This window comes from Diplotaxodon limnothrissa, linkage group LG11, assembly GCF_057381915.1.
Source record: "Diplotaxodon limnothrissa isolate DT_005_m linkage group LG11, D_limnothrissa_male_GT1.1, whole genome shotgun sequence".
Classification (NCBI taxonomy): domain Eukaryota; kingdom Metazoa; phylum Chordata; class Actinopteri; order Cichliformes; family Cichlidae; genus Diplotaxodon; species Diplotaxodon limnothrissa.
Genome location: NC_140606.1, coordinates 24,859,079 through 24,881,004, shown reverse-complemented (window position 1 = coordinate 24,881,004; position 21,926 = coordinate 24,859,079). Strand labels below are relative to the sequence as shown.

Sequence of the window (21,926 nt, the reverse complement as noted above, 5' to 3'; positions counted from 1 at the left end):
AAAGCAAACACTGAGTATTGTGGATGATACACAGCAATGTGTAGCAGGAAAAACACTGTGTTTACTTGACAATGAATATAATTGAGCAATAGTGTTTTTTTTAATTGCTGAATTTGTAATAATAATAAAAATAACTTTTTAAAGTCTCATGCTTCGAGTTTGATCTCTTGAACTAGTCAAGCACAGGCCACAGCAGATTAGTTTAGGCTAGTTGGACAATGCTACCAAACTGTTGGCAGGCCCAGCAGCAAATGAGGTGTTCAGGAGCATTTTGGTACATTATTGTGACAATGCAGTCCACATGAGTAAGCTAGAAGGAAAGGTGAGGGCAGGTGGAAATCTAAGTGCATTCCACCTGCATTCACTAAATGAAGTATACACACCACTGCAGCCTCCGACTGAGGGGGAATTACGCTGCAGTTCATTGGCTGGAGGAAACACTTATTTTTCACCTCCTCTTAATGTCTTCCTGGGCTCTGCACTTGGCCAGCTGTTTTCCATGTTAACACAAAATGCCACCTGCTACATATACTTAGAGGTAGACTTTTACTTAGTTGAGTGTTAACTCGAGGTAATGAACATTTTAACTCTGCTCCTCCCCTCTCTCTGCACAGCGGCACCCACACTCCAGGCAGGCAGCGGTGGATCACAGATAAAAAAACTCCTCTTAAATGTCAGGGCAGGATAAAGAGTGTCACAGGAAAGCTGTGATTCTGTCTGTGGAGTCATTACCTCTTCTTTGACCTATTGAAAGATGTACAGTAATATCTCCTGAAGAAATGCCTCTGCGAGCTGCTTTTCCACCCAGCGGATTGGTTAGGTCATAATCACACACTTATGTACCTAAGTGACTTTACAGTCTCCATAAAATGGAAATATGGGAACAGTATTTATGCAATTTAAAAAAGGTGTGCGTAAGGGAAAAAAAAAATTACAGTGGAACTTCTGATCATGAATGCCTTTCATTACCGCCTTTGCCATCTTGTCCCAGCTCATTGCTCTGCTTATAAACAGGAGCTTTTTTTCCCAAAGTGGTGCATAGTACTGCGAGTACATATACGGCTCCGTGGGGAACAATTAACTCGTTATGCATATGCAGAATCTAACAGTGCGGAGCCCAAGTCCCAAAACATGAAACGTGCAAAAGGTGTTTTTAACAATAAAACAGCTGCTGTATATTATTTATCTAACAATAACAGCTTATTTTTTGTCACGCTTCTTCTTCATGTTAGATCGGTATCTGGTACTCAAACAACACCCTGGCAATGAACTCCACCAGTCTGGATATTAATGTCTCAGAGACGCTGGCAAACAAGACCCTCATTGTCACCACCATACTGGTAAGGTCACGGCTGCTCTCTGACGCTCCACATTAGTGAGATCAGAGTTGTTTTTTTGTTGCTTCCCAGGCTGTGCCGGAGCTCGTGCTGTGTTGTGGTCTGTTTCTGATAATTTTGCTGTCGCTGCTGTAACTGTCATAGAAACTGACAGATCAGCGAGGGAGATGTGTAACTAAAAACCAGACTGCTACAGTCCTGGTCTACTGATTATGTCCAAACCCAATAAGCTGTCTCCTTGTAGGGTTTGGACATATGATTGATATCTACAGGTTGGTGTAGAGATGTGAAAGAAACACCCAGAAAGATAGATTCAAATTCACTGAATCCTAAAATACTGTTAACATCCTGTGATAGCACACTGTGTTAGCTAATTAGCCTTTTCTAAATCAGTCTGTTGATTGTTGATGATGCGTAACTGTTGAAGCCAAATTTCATAACAGCGAACATTACGCCGTTTATGGGGGAAATTAAAAATAAACATGGAAAACATCTGAAGCAGCTCGAGCTTTAGGACAAAACAAGAAAGAACAAAAAAAGGAAAGGAAAGGGAAAGAAAACATCTTGTTTCTGTTTCTTGGGTTGTGTCAGATATGAAGATGTTTAGCAGTAAAGAAAAAGCCATTTTGCTGTATTCTCCCAAGATGTAGACAAATTCACTGTTGTTTGTGTGTTAGAGGGTTTGGGCTGGTTTAGACACATGATGCAAGCTTTATGAAACAATTGTTGTTTTTTTTTTTTATGTCAATACATTTGGCGCACTGCTCAGATCTGCAAGAACACCGCCTGCCTTCCCTTGATACCCTGGTTTTTCTGCGTCGATCCATTTCGTGGCTAGACAGTGGTTACTGAATGGTTTTTTCTACCCTTACCTATGTCTGTAGCTATCGTCCACAATCCAATTTATGTCTTTTAAACCAATTTAGTATTGGACTTGCATAACTGTAGGGGACTCACAAGATGGACATAAAAATGGTCTAAATTGATTCTGCTCAAGCTGAGATATCTTGACTTTTAGCACTGGGCAAGCTCCAAGAACAACAACTCTAAAATTCCCAAGATGCATCTGTGTATTGTTCTTTAAAAAAAGCTTTCTAGCCTTTTCAGTTAGGAAAAACTAATTAATGCACCTTTTGATAAGTAAAATGATTACAATGTTAAATGTCTTCTCTTTTAAGTGCCTTTAATTTGAAATGACTGCCAGAGTTATCTTTGAAGACACAAATTCAGGCTTTTACAAAATTGTCTGTGATTCCCTAATAGAAAAGTGCTGGCATTCCCATGTCGCTGGAAAAATGGTTATTTGGCTTGTTGCGAAGAACACAATACCATACGTGACTGTGGAGTAAATATAAAGCCAGTTAGCGCAGAATAGCATAGCATAAGTATTGAGGTTTCTCACATGACATCATGGACACATTACGCCACCATACTGGATGTGAGAAAACTACTGGTTGCTAGGGAAACCTGTATTACCAGACTGGTTGCCTGTACTGTAGTTCCTGTAGGTTTCTGGCTTTTGCTGGATGAAATTGGTTGCAAAGAAGATGGTGCACCAAAAACTTTCTAGTGATTACTTTGTTTCTTAACAGGTTGCCATGGATGCCTGTAGCTTTTCACATACTTGCTAGTACTGTACTCACCAAGCGGTAGTACAGCTTGATAAAGCCTGACACAAACCAGAAATAGAGATGGCTTGCCTTCAAAGTAATAAGTTTTGCCTCAGCACTGCAGTTAGCGTGTTTCAAAGGGCACAACTTTTACTCCATTTCCAGCTTGCATCCACTTTTCAGTTTCACTACAGCTTGGAGAGTAGCTGTACTGTGTTTGTAGGACGTCCGTCACTTCCATGCGAACTACAACTGCAGCAGAATGCAAGTTGTTTTTCCCCCCAGAGCTGGGTTTGGTGATTTGGCAACTTCTAGCAACCACTTGAAAATGACATGAGATGAGATGATGAGATAGCCTTTATTTGTCAGTTGCAGTTGCCCACAACCGAGATGACAGACCTTGCCGACCGTACATACAATACACAAACATCACATTGGGGAGACAGGTCAGGCTAGGTAGCAAGGGAAAAAAAAACTCGAAATGTGTAACACAAAAGGATAATACAGGAATCCACAGGTATCAACACACCATAACACAATAAAACACAGACAAGCAACATGGAAGAGTATTCCAGTGTGTACAGCTGATCTGGGACCGCTGCAATCTTCTATTGCGCCTCCAGCTGATCCGGTGTCCACATCGGATGGGGGGTAAGCATGGGAGGAGGCGTTGGATTCGGGGGAGGGAGGGTGATAGTGAGGGTGTATCAGTATCAGTGTACATGTTTTGTCCGTGTTCAGCTGAGAGGAAGTGTCACCACGTCCGGCTAAGCAAGGTCAACAGTGTCCAGTGGACCCAGGTGGCCTTGAAGGAGGTACAAAGAGTTCTGACAACAATCCTTTTATCATGGGAAGAATTTGTTGTTCCAGTCAGCTTCAACCTTGGCAGGCCTTCAGCTGGCGCCAGGGGGGCTGCATGAGTGGAGATGGTGGATGTTTGAGTTTAGTGCGAACAACTGCATCCAATTTTTACAGTTGGTCTAATGTCCGTTACTGGTCACCAATTATCTCAATTCCCGTTGTTCTTCTCCAAGATCTTATCCATATTGCGTTCAAAACTCAGTCTGAGTACTCACACCCCTGCCAATCGTCTATCATGTCGGCCAGCCTTATGGGATTTTGAACAGCTGTAGCCGCTTCCTGTTCTTTGATAAGCAAGACCAAGCAGGTCCAAGCCAGCTTCAATCAGCCCGAACTCTGTTATTGTGGTTCCAAATTGGTAGATGTCGTTCATTGTCCTCCATCGAGAGTGTCGCCAGACACACGACGCAACCGACCATCGAGTATCCGGCAGCAAATGTCTCCGCAGGACAATCGGGCTCTTCCAAGCCCAGCAGGGTGTCAATTCCGTTACGGGACCAGTTGATCAAATCCATAATTCTTTAGGTTTTAGAGAACAAGACTGGGAAACTCTTTGAGGGTTAGAGTTAGACGAGATTAGACAAACACATAGAAGCAGCAGCTGGGAAGATAAGAGAGGGAGAGGGGGAAAGATGCGTCCGCCTCCTCCGAGAGCCAAAGAGAATCAGGGAATACTCATTTTCCCTCATCTGGTGGTTGCCATATGGTCTAGGCCCAAGTGACTGTGGGCTTACTCACTTGATCCTTCATTGTCACCATTATTGTCACACCAAAATAGCAGATAAGTTAACATTATGTTGTCAGTGGTCATCTTTCTGCATAAACCTCAATATAAGTGAACTTTGAATGAGTTGTAGGTGAAACTCATTGCGAGTTTCATCGTGTTTCCGGCCTTTTGCTTAGCTGTCTTTTATTTTAGTGAACTCAGCTCTGATCCAGGCAGATCAGCTGATCTCAGTGCTGGCCCTCTTTGGCTCTACTGTTCACCTGACACCCTCCTACACATCCAATTGGCTATTTCATTCGGGGCACGCCATTGAAGCTACTATAGCCTGCAGACCAATCCTCAGCAAATCCTCTCTTTCTTTCATGCTATATCTGACATAATCAGCGCTGTATCTTTCTTCTTTGATGCCTGCTTTGTTTTGTGCTGAGGTTCTTGCTGCTGTTCTGCGGGCCTCTGACGTTCCACATATGTGTATGAAGGATGGCCCACAACAGAGCTATGTCATCAAACATAAAATCCTGCAGATAGAAATATAAATCTCCCTTTGGCTGTAGTGATCCTGACTTAACACTCTAACTTTTTTCCTTTCTTGTGTGTCTTCATGCCAGAGAGCAAATAAGCCTATTCCCCCAAACTTTCAAGCCATTGCTTTAATCTAGCAAATAATCTCTGATCAAGCAGATATTTATAGTTTTGGACTGAGACCTCGTCATGTGTCCCTCATGTTCAGGAGAACCCATATGTGATGCGTAAAGACAACTACCAAGACTTCCAGGGAAATGACCAGTATGAGGGCTTCTGTGTTGACATGCTGAGGGAACTGGCAGACATCTTGAAATTCTCCTTCAAGATCAAGCTGGTGGATGATGGCCTGTATGGGGCCCCAGAGCCCAACGGCTCTTGGACTGGCATGGTTGGAGAGCTAATCAACAGGGTGAGTACTCTCACTCCCTCTCCAAGTGTTACACACACACAAACACAGACACATGCACATGCACACTCCAGAAACACAGAAACATGCACTAATATTCTAAGCAGTTTCCCTACAAAAGGAGGCGTATAATGAGGGGAGTAAGACTCTTATCTAGGACAAAAGCTGACTTGATAATTCCCCAAAAGAGAGTGGTAACATAGCCTAAAAATCGTCTGCACCATCTTTCCTCTCTGTAACACCCCCCCCCCCCCCCCCTCCCCATTTCTTTCTGTCCAGGCCTAGTGTGCCTCTGATAGACACTCTGGTTGAGGCAGGCTAATGAGAGCCCCTCTCTGCTTAATTACCATACGGTATACTTCAATTACCAGGCTGTGGTCCCCATGTGGGGCATGCCACACTGGTGCTCCCCCAGCTCTCCACGCTTCCTCTCTCCCTGCCCTCCCCACTGCCTGATCACTCAGCTCTAATTAGCGGTCCATGTTCATCAATTAGCTTTTAATGGAAGAGATGGAGAGGAGGCAGTGCAACCAGAGACCTGCAAGGTTTTATACAGGTGGAAAGACCAGTCACCCAGTGCTTACTCGCAATTAGCCTCATTTTTATGGTGGGTAATGGGTGTGAGGCAGAGTGCACTTCTGTATGTTTCTGCAAATGTATTTTCAAGTGCATAGTCAAACTTTTAATTTTTCATCATTCAAATAAACATTTTGAACAAGAAGAGTGCTACATTAGTCCGTCTATTTTGCACTCCTACCTGACCATTTGTTGTTGTTTTTTTCTTGCCTCTCATTCACTTTCTCTCTCTCTCTTTCCACAAATCTATCTTCACAAATCTTCCAGAAAGCAGACCTGGCCGTGGCAGGTTTCACCATCACATCAGAAAGAGAGAAAGTTATCGACTTTTCTAAGCCGTTCATGACCCTGGGGATCAGCATCTTGTACAGAGTTCAACTGGTGAGGGTGTTATCTAGGCCTGTGCACACACTGGCTGATACTCGCTACAGATCTTGTGCTGGATTTTATTTCTTTTACCTTCACTGCTTTATTGCCAACTGGGTCATACAGAGAACGACAACTTGCACTTGTTAAAATGAAGCTTAAGGAATCTTATCTTCGAAGCTGATGATTGTATGTCTGCAGTATCCTGCAGGCTGCATCCACTAAGTCCACACTGAAATTTATAGGTATAATTCATATTGCTCAATAAGTCAGTGTGCTGTAACTGGGCAACAGCTTTACATTGCTAATGAGGCTTTGGATCTAAGCCAAGTATGCTTCAGCACCAGGCATTGTGAAACAGAGTGTTTATGGATTGTAGCATTAGCACTGCAGACTTTAGTATCAAAGTGCAGTGAAGGACACTGCCCTCCTGTGGTGCAAAGGGGACTCTCCCTGACAACTGAGACATTGAGACCTTGTTTTCTAACAGATTGTAGCTTCCTGTATGTCCATTAGTCACCATCTGTCTCTGCTTCTACAGCTTTCTACTTTTCTTTCTTCTCTTCTATGCACCAGGGTCGGAAGCCCGGTTATTTCTCCTTTCTCGATCCCTTCTCTCCAGCCGTCTGGCTCTTCATGTTGCTCGCCTACCTGGCTGTCAGCTGTGTGCTGTTCCTGGCTGCAAGGTCAGTGCATTACATCACACACTGTACTGATTGTCTGCAGTTCACATCAGAGCTCCATCATTTTTTATCTTGTTGAACACAAGTCACCTGTCACATATTGAAATTTCTTACCTTATGCAACCTACCGCAGACAGTTTTGACAAAGGTCGAGTGACTGATTGGAGATGACTTGAGTGATGTGACAGAGGTACATTACTGTGTTGCAGCTTGTCCTCGAGGTCACCTTACTTTACCTTTATTTTTCGCATCAGGTTAAGCCCCTACGAGTGGTACAATCCTCACCCATGTCTTCGTGAGCGCAGAGACATGCTGGAAAACCAGTACACTCTGGGAAACAGCTTGTGGTTCCCTGTTGGAGGCTTCATGCAGCAGGGATCAGAAATAATGCCCAGAGCTTTATCCACCAGATGTGTTAGTGGAGTGTGGTAAGTTATAATATGATTACAATGCATTTGTTTGTGTTTGTCAACCAGTATAAAGTCCACGCCTACTCAGAAATATGTCTTGCATTCATTGTCTCTTCACTCGTAAGTTTGTCCTTCACTGTTTAGAAAGCTGTTTATACTGAGTTGACATTAGTAGGCTGATTACAGATTCCTCCGCTGAAGGGAAAAGTTTCTACAATATAAATTTAAGACGCGGCTGGATGTGGAAGTGAGTGAGGAAGAAGGAGTCAGCTACTTTATTGATTTTCTCTTTTTATAACACAGGCACAGATTATTATTCAAAGCAGCATTCAAAGAGTATTTTTCTTGAGGGGATTTTGGCCTTTTTTATCAGACTTTTGAGAAATTGTGTAAAAGGTACTGTATGATGTTCTAATACATTTTACATGTTGCCAAATGCAAGCTATCAATTATATTTGAATAGGATTTGGTTGCGCATAGGTCAGTAGTTTGTGTGGAGAACAAAACAGGATTTACCTTTCCCATCATTCGATCTAGAAACCATTAGCAATCATAGCTATGATGATGATTTAGCTTTTTAAAACGTATCTGATTTATAAAACACTGACAAGCACCAAAACCTAGAACACTGGCTGCACCAGAAGGCTGCATAAAAATGGGTTGTTACCCACAGAGACTAAGCGAGCAGAATAGCTGATGCTTGCATGGGTTTTTGCTAAACACAAACCCCCACCACAAAACAGTAACTACTGAACAGTAGAAGCAGTGAAGATAATAGGAAAATAATACAATATTAGTAAAGTTCAATATTTAAATCATTTAAAGTTAATTTGTATATCACCAAATCGCTACATCAGACATCTCAAGGGGTTTTATACTGTAAGTTAAAATCCATACAGTACTTTGGAGAAGATCATAGTAATCAAATGACTCCCTGTGAGCATGAACTTTGTGATATTGGGAAGGGAACCTTTAGCAGAGTTGGGCTCAGGAAGGCTGCCGCGATGGCTCGGGGTTGAGGGGAAAGAGAACACAGGGAGACAGGAAAAAACACAGACTAGGAGAGATTGCAAACCAAATTTGAATTGCTGAATACACACGGGAAGTGAAAAGAAATGGAAAATGGAGAAGAAATACTCAGTGCATCACAGAAAGTCCTGCAGCAGTCTGACCCTATTGCACCATAACCAAGGGATGGATCAGGGCGCCCTGATCCAGCCTTAACTATAACCTTTAGCCAAAAGGCAAATTTTAAGTCTAATCTTCAAATTAGAGAGGGTGTCTGTCTCCTGAATCCAAACTGGGAACTGGTCCCAAAGAGGAGAGGCCTGAAAGCTGAAGGGTTTGCCTCCCATTCTACTTTTAAAAACCAGGAACCACAAGAAAGCCAGCTGTCTGAGAGCGAAGTGCTCTGTTACAATATGAAATTATGTGGTCTTTAAGATATAATGGGGCCTTTTATGATGGGAGATTTTAAATTAAATTCTGAATTAAATAGGGAGCCAGTGAACAGAAGGTGATATTGGAGAATTATAAACTTTTTTCGGATCTCTCTTAGTGCTCATACTGAAGGGGTTTGCATTAACTGGGGATTTTTAGAGAACTTCTTGAGAAACATGACAATGATGAATAATTCTTCAGCATCACTTAGCCAGGATATTTTAATTTTAGAGATGAACAGATAAGACCTACATGTTTGTTTAATATGTGCCCTGAAGGAAAGAAATGGTCAAAAATGAGTGTTACTGGAAGCCAAGATAATGCCATCCTGAGTATCTGGTTAGACATGTTTCTAATATTTTTTGGGCTAAGTGCAATTTAGATGCAGGAATTAGGAGATCATTCACGCCTTTGTGTCTTTAAGACATGCCTATAGTTTAACTACTTGATTTGTATTATCTGACTTAATCTAAATAGCAATGCAAATATATGCTATATCTTCTAATAGCAATGTCTAAGAGTATATAATAGCAAAGGTGGGCTCAGATCTCTGTAATAAAAGTTTGTGGTCAACAGTATAAAATGCTGCACTGACGAGCACAGAGATGAGTCCACTGTTATAAGAATATCATTTGTAACTTTCACTAATGCTGTTTCTGTGCTGTGATGAATTCTGAATCTTGACTGAAACTCTTCAAATAAACCATTCCTCTGCAGATGATCAGTTAACTGTTTTACAACTATTCTTTCAAGGATTTTGAAAAGAGGAACGTTGAAGATTGTTCTATAATTATCTAAGACAGGTGGATCAAGTGGTGGCTTTTAAGTAGAGGTTTAATTACTATTACTGTAGTACGTAGCCTATTGATAGAGCTAAATTAATCATATTTAGAATTGTAGCTTTAATTAATGGTAAGACCTCTTTGAAAGTCTTGTAAGAATGAAGACTGACAGAGATGTTGATGGTTTAAAGGACGAAATGACTGAAGTTCGTTTAGAAGGATTGTTACAAGAGAAAAAGTCTAAATAAATATCCATAGTATTGGCTACAGTGCTTAAAAGAAGGGTTGGAATTTTCCTGTTTTACTCAATCTGTGACAAATAGCTTTACAGAGGGCTTTTTATAGAGCAACAAACTGTGTTTCCATGCAAAGTGAAGAATTTCTAGATTAGTGAGCTCTTTAGCTGAGTTATCTGTTTTAAAGCGTATGTTTGTGGGTTATAGCAGGGAGTCAAGCATCTCTGATTTGTTGGTTTCTTTACAGAGGAGCCACAGTAATCAGGGCCATACACAGTGAGGATATTAACAAGATAATTAAGCTCTGGGAGTAAATTTTGGGTAGCTGTTCTGCATTGTGTTGTTACAAAGCATTAAAGAAGATAACAAAGAAGAAAGCACTTCTTTATATTTTGTTACAGCACTTTCCAAAAGACATGCAGTGCACTGAATTTGTTTTCCAGTGCTCTGTAGTCCATTATTATTTAACGCACTAAGTGTTATTAAGTGTTATTAAAACAAAAGGAGGGTTTTCAGGGGATACTGCTCAATGTTCAGTTTCTATGCTATAAGTCAGGACAAAAGCCAGAGTGTGATTAAAACAGTGAGTGAGCTCATTTACATTTTGAGAGAAGAAAATTGAATCTAATAATAAATTAAATTCAATGTTGAGGCTGTCATTTTCAGCATCTACATGAATGATCACTCATTATAATTATTTTAACAGAAATGAGAACTGAATGCTATAAAGAGGGCCAAGTGGACGATGGATGACTACAAATAAAACAGTTTTCTTGTATTTTCCAATTAAGGTGTGCAAGGTTAGGAGTAAAGCTTTTGAATTAATTTTTAGTTGATTGATAACCTAGAGTGACAGATTGCTGCCACTCCTCCTCCTCAGCCTGTGCTTCAAGGAGTCTGATGCTTGATGTGACTTTGGGGTGTTGAGTTGTTTAAACTAATAAATTATGCCTTAGTAAGGTTCCTGTGAGGCAAAATAAATCAGTATTTTATCCATTACTAACCATTTTTATAAAGTAAAAACACATGTTAATACTTTATAATCACCAGATAATCAGGTTCCAAACAATACATGATTTTCCTTGTTAACTATTTTGAGTATACGGTATATATTTTAAAAAAAAATATGGTAAATACAATTTTAAGGCCCATGTCTGCAAGAGAATAGTTCATTTTTTAATGTCATTTAAAACATTTTACTGGATGTGTCATTAAAAAACTGTTTGAGTCCCGTAGTTTTATGGAAACGGTTAACAAAAGCTCACTAAGCTCACAGAAATACTAGCCTGACGGCACTCCAATAGTGAGAGTGAATGTGAGAAGAGGCACAAGAGAACGAAATAATAACCACTAAGAGCTGAGGAGATAAAGGAAGACAGGAACAGCTAGATTACAGGGAGGTGAGCAAGATGTTAAGCATAGTCAGTACATGATGTTCTCTTTGAATAAAGTTTGTAGACATGCAAGAAGTCCCATTTTCAATGTTATTAGTGCGGAGTATCTAAAGTGATGGGAAAATAGATGTGAAGCTACAATCATTGCACTGAAGTGTATTATCATTTGAAAATGATTAAGTGGGGCTATTTTACTGTGACACTTTTTAAGATGTTCAATTTGATAAACGTCCTGATGTGTCAGGTGTTTCCTTTGCTGGGTTAACTCAAACCCAGCAAAGTGTCTCTACTGATATTCGCCAAAATAACTGGTGTATTATGTATGAATTTTGCAGCTTATCAATACCATGATGGATCACTGTTGCCACTCCAGTGGTGCTTTATCTCTCCCTTCATCTCTCTTTTTCCTCGCCTTTTTCCACCTTGCAGGTGGGCTTTCACCCTGATCATCATTTCCTCCTACACGGCCAACTTGGCGGCCTTCCTGACTGTCCAGCGGATGGAGGTTCCCATTGAGTCTCCAGACGATTTGGCCGACCAGACGAACATCGAGTATGGCACGATCCACGGCGGGAGCACCATGACCTTCTTTATGGTGCGGCTCCGGTTGTGCTTGGGTTCGGAATTTGGGAATAATTATATGTGTGCTTTTATCCGTGTTAAATATTTGTTTGTGTAGCTGTTTGGATTGACTAACTCCCTAAATCGCTCTGATAGCAATTCAGGAAATAGTTGTTCATAAAGTTTTCTATGTGTTACATGTAATGGACCGCAGTGCTTCTCTCTTCATTGCTGAGAACAGAGTGAACGATTATCCTCATATTTGCCACTCTGTCTCTGAGTTTCTCTCTTGTTTTCTTTATGGCTGTTTGTGTTTGTGTTAAGTGGCTGACTGCCTGTGTTTGCTTATGAGAATGCTACCGGCATCTGTGTTGACATCTGTGTTTGTCATAGTGTGGGTGTGCGCATGTGTGTGTGTGTGTAGGTCTTGTATTTGTGTGTGGGTGTGTTAGTATAGAGGAGTGTGTGTAGGTGAGTGTTTAAAAAATGTATGTTTATATGTTGGTAAATGGCAAAATGCCAGTTAGAGTTTATTTTTCAGTCACTAGTGTTCGTCCAAATGGCGGATATAAGAAAGAATGGTGTGTGTTTGCCTACATAAGCCAGTTTCATTGCCACAGTACATTACCCCACTCAATACCTAATCCACACACGCATACACAATCTCATTGTTGTACACAGATGCTACCATCTATACCCTTTTCCTTTCTTCTCCCATACAAAGAGATACTACATGTAATTGTACATTTAATCCTGTTTTGGACCTTGCCATTTTTTGTTAAGTGCTGAACCACCTCCTGTGTGCTGATTTACTTCCATCTGTATGAAAGATGATGCATCAGCTACGCTGTGAGCAAATAATCTGTTGCTTTGCTTCACTTTCCTTTTTTCTCCCTCCACTCTCCGCGCTGCTTTTTCCCTCTGTTTGCTATTGATATTTTTACTCTGCTTGCCATTGTTCACACCTGATTTTCTCTCCTGTGTGTACTTCCCTTCCCGTTTATCTTTAATGCATCTCTTTCATATTCCTTCTTGTCGGGGAAACTTGTATATTCACCTGTAATTACTGCTGAATTGCCGTTGTTGTGTTCCTGTTTCCTCTGCAGAACTCAAGGTACCAGACCTACCAGCGGATGTGGAACTACATGAACTCCAAGCAGCCTAGCGTATTTGTGAAAAGCACGGAGGAAGGCATCGCCCGTGTGGTCAACTCCAAGTATGCTTTCCTGATGGAGAGCACTATGAACGAATATCACCGTGGCCTGAACTGTAATCTCACACAGATCGGAGGCCTGCTGGACACCAAGGGTTACGGCATTGGCATGCCACTAGGTAAAAATACTGCATCACAAAAAGGTCATGCAGCACCTGATAATGTATTACCTACTTTAAATATTTCTGTACGCAGAGAAATGTCTTAAAAATGTATCTCATAACTTTTTTAATTGCTCCAAGACTCCAAATATATCTATAAAGTTATGAAAAAGCAACTGGGAAGCTAGTAGAGATGTAACACTGTTCCCTTTTTGATAATTACAGACATTGCTGACGCATTTTAAAAGTGCTGTTTCACAGCTTGTGAACTAAAAGAATAACATGATGTAGTATTTAAAAAAATTATGCATGCAGATTTTTAGTTTTAATTATTCTGAGTGGTTCAAGTTAAAATATAACTGATAAAAAGCAACAGGTTAACATTTCAAATCCCCTTTAATGTACCTGACATGTGACTTGAGTTGCATCCATGTCATCAGCTAATTTGATGTTTGCATTAATGAGCAGTTGAACAGGTGTACCACATAAAGCGAAATACTGTGACTGAGCATCTACAACAGAGACCAGGCTGCTTAATCATAAGTGACAAGGAGCTATCTCGTTTCTAAAATTATACAATTATTTGACAAAAAGAAAAAAAAAACCTCATTAAATGACAGCGTGAGAAGCATGAGATCAATTATGCTAAATAGACACATGTAGTTGTCTGTGATTTGTGAGATTAGACCTGAAAATTGTCTTGTACGTGGTCGGTTTATTTTTTATCTGTGGGATTAGCAGCTATTTCAAATGGAAGTAACGTGCACACAGTTAATTGCTTTTCCACTCACGCCCAGCGCTCGTGATGCCACTTTTTAGCACTTAGATGAGATTGTCACTGAATCACAGTAATCTGTTCCTATGAAGAGTACAGCCATATCTCACTGTCTATTATTGACCAAGGCTGTGGAGGAATGGAGAGAAAAAGCAGACACAGAATAAAGAAGGAAAGACCACAGATGTGAAATAAGGGACATAAGAGGAAAAAAACCAAACATATTATCCCACTCACCTCCAGGTAAGAGGCTGTTTAAATTTAAAGAAATAGACAGATATTTTTACACTTGAATAATTTCTTGCTGGGAATTAGATGACAGATCTCCTTAAGGATATGCTATTAAAATCTCATTAGGGTGTCTACAGTTGCTGTTCATCAGCAAGCTGCTTGGCAACCCACCATAACCTCTGTTCTACCTTTTCGTGTCCTGTGCGTTATAACTTGTACCTGCTTTACTGGGTTGTCTTGCTGCATCTCTCCCAGCCTCCAGCTTTCTGTGTATCCACATAGAAGCATGGGAAAGTGGTGGGAGGTGATGCCAAATTTATATTGCTGCAGTCATTAGTTGTCCTGATTGAAATCGTTTTTTTTCTGGCGGGAGGTTGGTGTTCTCCAGCAGTGACTTAGCGAAGGAGGCATGATAATCACTGAACAACTGTCAACACTTTCTATAGAGACTGTTTATGTGCAGAAGGCCTGTCTAATAAAAGCTGCCTGTTGATTATCTTCACAGCTAAATACCATTATGCTAAAGAAAACATATTTGTCATTTGCACAGACGGAACCTTTAAACCCTCTAAATCTGGTCCAGCATATCTGGTTTGCTACATACTTTGTATGCTATTCAACCAGCTGCTGAACCACTGTGTCCGTCTAGTTGTTATCTTGCTGTCTATCTCTCACTAATCCTCTCTTTATTCTCACCATAAGATCACTTCTAGCCATCTCCAAGCTGCAGCGGCAATTCTCTTTTTCTGCTTAGTTTCTTTAACACTTAATCATTTCATGTTTTTCCCCTTTTTCTGAAAAAAAAAATCTCTCCCCTGTCTGGTCTGTTATGCTGCACCTTGCCCACCACTTGCTCTTATCCTGCCTTCTTGTTTTTTTCCAGGATCTCCATTCAGAGATGAGATCACACTGGCCATCCTCCAGCTGCAGGAGAATAACAGGCTGGAGATACTAAAGAGGAGGTGGTGGGAGGGAGGCCAATGTCCCAAAGAGGAGGACCACCGTGCCAAGGGTGAGTCGACCGCAGCTGTCTGCCTCCGTTGCCTCCTTCTCTCTAATGTCCCCAGTAATAGTCTCCTCACTCTCTGCTACCGTCCAGCTAATGGCTAATGCCTAACCTAATGTCCTTGCGAAGGGTACTTAGCACAATCTACTTTCCCAGATGTCTTCTGTTTGTCTCAGGTGGTGCATAATGTGAATTTTATTGGAGACAGTGTATCTGTTTACATGTGTGTATTAAGAGTGTGTATATGTGTGGGCAAAGCTTCTGCATGAATGACAGAGATGATGAAAACATCTCTGCGTTTATGCCACTGATGTCAGATGAAAATCTCTTTTAAAAATTATTTTGCTAACAAAATGCTTCAGTTCAGGCATTTCAGTATTGTTACACTTTATCAGTGCAGTTTATCTCAAACCCTTCAGGGCCCTATAATTCTGTTTGTCACTCAAGCACTTCATTCCAGGCAATTTAAATTTGAAACTCAGATGAAAGAGTACTGAGTAGTGATTTAGGATTACACTCACATTAAGTTTTTGGTTATTACTGTGGGTCAAGCTGTAGAAGATGGAAAGTCTAGTACTTTCCACAACGCAGCATGGTAGCATCTTTGTTAGACCACTTACTTCCAGCAGATTATCAATTAGAAAATATGAATTATGCAAAACTTACATTATGAATATTATGACAATTAAGGTGTTTTCTGATACTTAATCAACAGCTGAAATAGAAATCTGTACAAGAACAGTAGCATCAAGCTAGAGTCTGGTTAGCTTAGCTTAGTTTAGCATAGCGCAAAAAAATAGAAGATAAAAATAAGCAGCCTGCGACTATCAGCAGGTTTAAAGTGCACACCATTAGTTCTCCCATCACATAGTTAGGTCGATTTGTGTTATTTAACCTCTGTACACCACCACAGTGGATTTTAAATAAAACTGTCAAGATGTGATTGAAGTGCGTACTTTAAACTTCAATTCATGTGGTTTAACAAGACATTTAATGAGTTTAGAGATTACAGCAACATTTTATATAAAGTCACTCATTTTCAGAGCCTCAAAATTAATTGGACTAACATAATTTGAAATACAGGGACTGTTTTTAATACTTGGATGAAAATCCTTCAAGCCATTGACTGTCAGAAATCCATGGATGTCATCAAATTCTGCATTTCCTCCTTTAAAGGACTCTCCCAGGCCTCTGCGGCAGTCACTTTCACTTGCTGCTTATCTTTGGGTGTTTTATATTTAATAAAAGAATGCTCTGTTTGGTTTAGATTAGGTGACCAACTTGACCAGTGAAGAATAAACCCATTTCTTTGCCTTGAGAATTTCTTGGGTTGTATTTTCAGCATTAACTTGTGAAGCACTGCCCGATCAATTTTGCAGCATTTGTCAGAATCTTTCTTTCTTTCTTTTTGCTCTACATTTTTCTTCCTTTCACTCTGGCACAAGTGAATCTAAGTTTTCCCGTTTAAACATTTTTTTTCCAGATATCTACAGACTCTTTATTTGTTCTGTGGAAAATACTAATCTGGCCTTCTTGTTCTTGAGTGTAACTACTGGTTTGTAGCTTATTGTAAATGCTCTGTATTTGCATTCATGAAGGCGCCTCGTAATTGCAGACTTTGACAAAGATACACTTACGTCCTCGCGAGTGTTCTTGGCTTTGTTAGATGTTGTGAAGATGTTTTTCTTAACCATGGAAAAAAATCTGTCATTATCCATCTTATTTGTCTTCTGTGGGTTTTCAGGCCCTCTGGTGTTGCAGAGCTGACCACTCCAACACCAAAAGACAGACTTAATTCTTCTTAAGAATGTATCAGATTTTTGATTCGGCCACGCCTAAACTTTTTGCTCTTTATCTAGGTTTATTTTTCTTTGTTCAGCCCAGTGATGGCCTCCATTACTTGCACTGACAGCTCTTCAGGCTCTATTTAAAATGACATTGAAAAGCTATCTAATGCGAATTCAACACTTTGAGCCAAAGTCAGATATTATGTTGGCTTCTTTTAACATGAAATAATGAGGGAAATAATAATGCGGTGGTGTACAAATGCAAAGGTAGAAAAATTGTGTCTTTGCCCATTATTGCCCTCAGTGTTTGTACTTGAACCTTGCCGTACACTGTTCTCTTCTCTACATTCAACTTAAATTGCACGTCTTTTTGTTATTTTGTTCCTGTTTTCTTTAGTTATTTTTCATCATTATCTAAAGTGAGCCTAATGATAGTTGTAATAGTTGGTGCTGTATGTGGTACAGATGGCAAAGCCTCTTGAGGCAAATGAACAATTAGTGCACTGATAGCAAAACAAGGCAATTTTGGCCTCATTTTTTTAGGTTAATGATTTTAAAAGTCAAGCTTTTTCACCGTGTTTTATTATAAATTAACTTAATTGTTTTCAGTTAATGAGTTATGTTTTACTAACCTCATGTTATTAAGTTAACCTAAAAAACAATTATAGAATAGAATAGCCCTTTATTGGCGATGTACATGTACAATACCATTATGGATAAGTAACCTAACCTTGATATGTTTTAGTCCCTTTTGCGCAAAGGCCCATGGCATCATGATCTGCATTTTTGCTCAAAATTTTAATTTTTTTAATTCAAAGTTTAATTCACAGCATTGTACTTTTAAACTGAGCCAAACTTCATTCTCACCAACACGGCAGGTCATCAACCCTGCAGCTCACTTCCCTTAGAGTATCACAGCTGTAACAATCTAACATGAAAGTAAATGAAACACAACCTTGATGCTTTAACAATAACAGTAACAAACATCAAAAACAATGTCGTATTACATAACATGCTTAATATTTCAGCTCTCTTTGCTGACACACTCACTCATGTCTGGGCTTATTAAAGCACAGACTACAGCTGACAAACAGGTGTCGGTTTATCTTCCTTCCTAGTCTCGTTTTTTGATCGTATGTACAATCGTTTCTATTTAGCATGCACAATTTTGAGCAGCTGCACATTAATACTTTCCTATTATCCTTCATCACGTGCACTAACTGAATATCAGTATGCACACATTCAGAATAGTCGAATATAATCATAAATCTATTCAATCATTTATAAATAAAATTATATAAGTTAAGTAAGAGACAATGAATCATAATTGCCAGAAGTGCTCCTTCAACTATGTCTTTTTTCACTGTGCTTGTAAACCTCCTTTGACAATAAACAGTTGCCCATTATGATGCATTTGCGCACGTATGTGCTAATCTTTGTCTCCTGTGGCCTGTTGTCAAGGTCTGGGCATGGAGAACATTGGGGGCATCTTCGTTGTGCTGATCTGTGGCCTCATTATCGCTGTGTTTGTGGCCATTATGGAGTTTGTGTGGTCGACACGCCGCTCGGCAGAGACTGATGAGGTATGCCCCCATACCTGCCCTCGCCGACCCCACAGACACACCCCAGTAGGTTCCCATGGCATCCCGCCATCCCTTTTGATTATGTTATTTGGTGTGTGTCCCTGTGTTGTGTTCGTGTGTGTGTGAGAAAGAGAATGGATGGGTTACTTTTTCAGCTTTTGCCTCCATTTGTATGTGTTTGTTTGTGCCGTAACATTCAAGGTTCACTGTGTTTTGTGCATGTGAGATGAGAGGAATGTTTAAGTACGTGGCTCTGACCTGCTGTAGCGTTCGAATTTTACGACAGCTAGAGAATCTAATCGCATGTTCTGCCTGTTTTGATTTCACTGTGCCCTTTTAGTGTTCGGTGTTTAACAGTATGGCAGCAAGTGTTTGTGAGCTAAACATGATAGTTGGATAAGCAATATTGAGAAATGCCAATATTTGCTTGCATAAAGAAGTAGTGTGAACTTTTTTCCCTGGCATTAAATGTCATGATGTATCTTCTTTTACATGCCTCACATGTACGCTGGTATTCTTCGTTTCCATTGTTGTGTGTATTGCTTCTCACTCATGTCATTGTGCGTCTCCCTCTGTCTCTCTCTCTCTCAAACGCACACACCCACACACACACACACACCCATGCACACACACACACTCTCCTCCTGTCATTCGACCATCAGTGTGTGTTCTCCAATAACGAGTACTGTTTCTGTTTATGTGAGCACATGACTTTTTATAAATCATGCTTTCATTGAGAATGTGGTTGGCCTGTAGTGGACACGTTGATGCATTTTGTTAGTCATGTGTGCGTATCGCAGTAGTCATGCAGCTGGAATGATGATGAGTATTGGTGGATGTGAAAGTTTGGTTTAGAATGTGTTTATGTGTGTGTTTGTGTGTGTGTGTGTGTTTGAGGCTGTGCACAGTTGCTGTACGAGTGAATGCTTCTGTATTTGTGCGCCTGAGTGTGCCGGCCTGCCTGTCCGTTCATGGTGCCATAATGAAGTGCCCATAAACTAAACATTTTGCTGTTCCGTGTGTTTGGATTGTAATAACTCTCTCTGCTTCTTGGATATTCTCCCATCTCTATCCATCCACACATCCTTCCTATGACCTCTCCATTTATTTTCAAACCATCTTTCCATTTGTTGGTCTCTGCGCCCTCGCTTCTCCTGCTCCTTTTTGTTTACCATGCCCACTGTGTCTGTTCTGCCTTGTTGCCGGCTTGTTCTTTTTGTTTTGCTTTTCCTTTCAATTTTCTTGTTCTCCCTCCGCTCTCCTATTTATGTACTGCCTTACCACTTGTCTTGTTCTGCTGCCTGCCTACTTTGTGTCTATGGCACCTCCTCCCCTGCCTTTGCCTCCTTTCCTCCTCCTTCCCTTCCGTCTTTCTTCTTTCCTCCCTCCTTCCGTACGTCCTTTAGGTGTCTGTCTGTCAGGAGATGATCACAGAGTTCCGAAACGCCGTCTCCTGTAAAAAGAGCTCTCGAATGCGCCGCAGACGGCCCCTGAGCAGCTCAGCAGCCTTGCGTCACCCTACCCGCATTGCTCTGGGGGCCCCTCGGCCCCTGCGCCTGGTCCGGGAGATGCGGCTCAGCAACGGCAAGCTGTACAGCGGAGCTGGCCCCCTGACAGGTGGAGCTGGAGGGGGAGCCGGAGGAACGGGGCAACCAGATCTGGGCCCTGGGCCCCAAAGGATCCTAGATGATCCGCTTGGAGCCAACACCACCCCACCTCCACCTGCCCCCACCCCTGTGATGCTGCCTGCGCGCAGCTGCACCCACGTGAGGATCTGCCAGGAGTGCCGAAGGATCCAGAGCCTGAGATCAGGTAGCAGTATAGGATCAGCGTCAACAAGAATACCCCCTTCATCCGCCCCGCTGCCCCGGATACCTCCACCCCCACCCCCATCCTCGTCCAATACAGACAGTGAGGGTGGAGGCGTGCCCAGCCCAAGGCGACTACATCACAGCCCCCCAGCTCATACCCCTCGACCCATTCCACCTCCGCAGAGCAGCAACACCTCAGACCTTCTTGGGGACCAGGACTGAGGAATGAAGCGAGTGAGGTAGAGGGGTGAGATATATGGGTGAGGGACATTTGCGCTGCTTAGAAAAAACACTGTTTCCACTGATCAGATTCATCCGAGAACTGAAATGTTTGAGATGAGGGAACAAAGGAGTAAAAAAAAAAAGAAAAAAAAAGAAAAAGGAGTTGAACTCATGATAATGCCAGCCAACACGGAGCAAGAACGAGAAGAAACATGGGGGACCAAGACTTCATCCACTTCAGAACTGAAGACACAGAGAGGTGGTCATCGGTTAAGTGTTTGCATTTGGCTAAGAAGAACAGTTCAGTTTGGATAAAAGAGAGAGGAGATGCACATGACCACGCGTCAGTGCCCGCTGGCCTCCTTTTGTCTCCTTACTCCCCTCTCGTGTCACTTCTCATTTGAGGGTCCTGGTTTTCTTTCACGGACACTTCACTGGAAGCTAACCAGCCCTTTACTGAAATGAAGCCTTGCTGGTGGACATACTGTATCTGTATGTGGTTTTAAAACAGCAACTGACTTCCAGAGAATTTATTCCTGATGTTTTTTTTCTGTTGTCTTTTTGTTACCATTGTTCTAAGTGGGAATTTCAGAGTTAAATAACAGACTACGTGTGACAATATGGTGGATTATAACATACCAAGACACTTGACAACAGCTAATTGTGTTCGAGAGTTTTGTGCCCCTCCCTGTGCCCCATAGCTGCTTTTTGGATGGGATCGGGGAAGCTGGATGAAACGACTTCAAGGCAACGTAATGCAAACGGTAGCAGAGAAAACTGTTGGTCTGCCTTTCTTTACACTGTGTGTGCGTGTGTGTGTAAAATTTGTGCTTCCTGTAAGTCTGTCCGTAACTGCTCAAAACGAGGAGAACCGTGTACCCAGCAACAGCTTCTTTCTACCAATGTTAGATATTCAGACAGACACAAAAAGGGAGAGAGAGGGAGCGAATGAGCGAGCGAGCAAGAGGCTTTGAAATGTGAAATTAATGTCCCTCGTTATCCTGGGTAACGCTTGCCAAGCCCTTACTTCTTTTTCACCTCTGTTCACACCATGTAGACAAGATAGAGAGACTGGGCGAGTCAGAGACAGAGAGGCAAGATAGAGACGAGCAGGAAAAGAGGAGGTGGAAAGAGCCAGAGAGTTAAAAAAGGACACTACTGAATTTGAATAAGAATTCCCTCACTGAACTACTTCCATTAATAGATCTGTCCTGATCTGTTAATTCTGGGCATCTTTTAAGGGGCTTGTTAATGCGCCAGCAGACTATAAATGCGGCTTCCTC

General features: G+C 41.3%; 1 protein-coding gene across 1 annotated transcript in view; it reads left to right on the top strand.

Annotated features, from left to right (window-relative positions):
- Nucleotides 1–20,643, top strand: part of grik5 (glutamate receptor, ionotropic, kainate 5) — a 42,250-nt gene extending 21,607 nt beyond the window's left edge. The window contains exons 10-19 of the mRNA XM_085365437.1: nt 1,233–1,340; nt 5,266–5,469; nt 6,310–6,423; nt 6,985–7,094; nt 7,346–7,519; nt 11,783–11,948; nt 13,021–13,246; nt 15,118–15,246; nt 18,489–18,655; nt 20,017–20,643. Coding sequence (XP_085221563.1) covers nt 1,233–1,340; nt 5,266–5,469; nt 6,310–6,423; nt 6,985–7,094; nt 7,346–7,519; nt 11,783–11,948; nt 13,021–13,246; nt 15,118–15,246; nt 18,489–18,655; nt 20,017–20,643 — 2,025 coding nt within the window. The remainder of the gene's footprint in view (nt 1–1,232; nt 1,341–5,265; nt 5,470–6,309; nt 6,424–6,984; nt 7,095–7,345; nt 7,520–11,782; nt 11,949–13,020; nt 13,247–15,117; nt 15,247–18,488; nt 18,656–20,016) is intronic.
- The last annotated feature ends 1,283 nt before the right edge of the window (nt 20,644–21,926 follow it).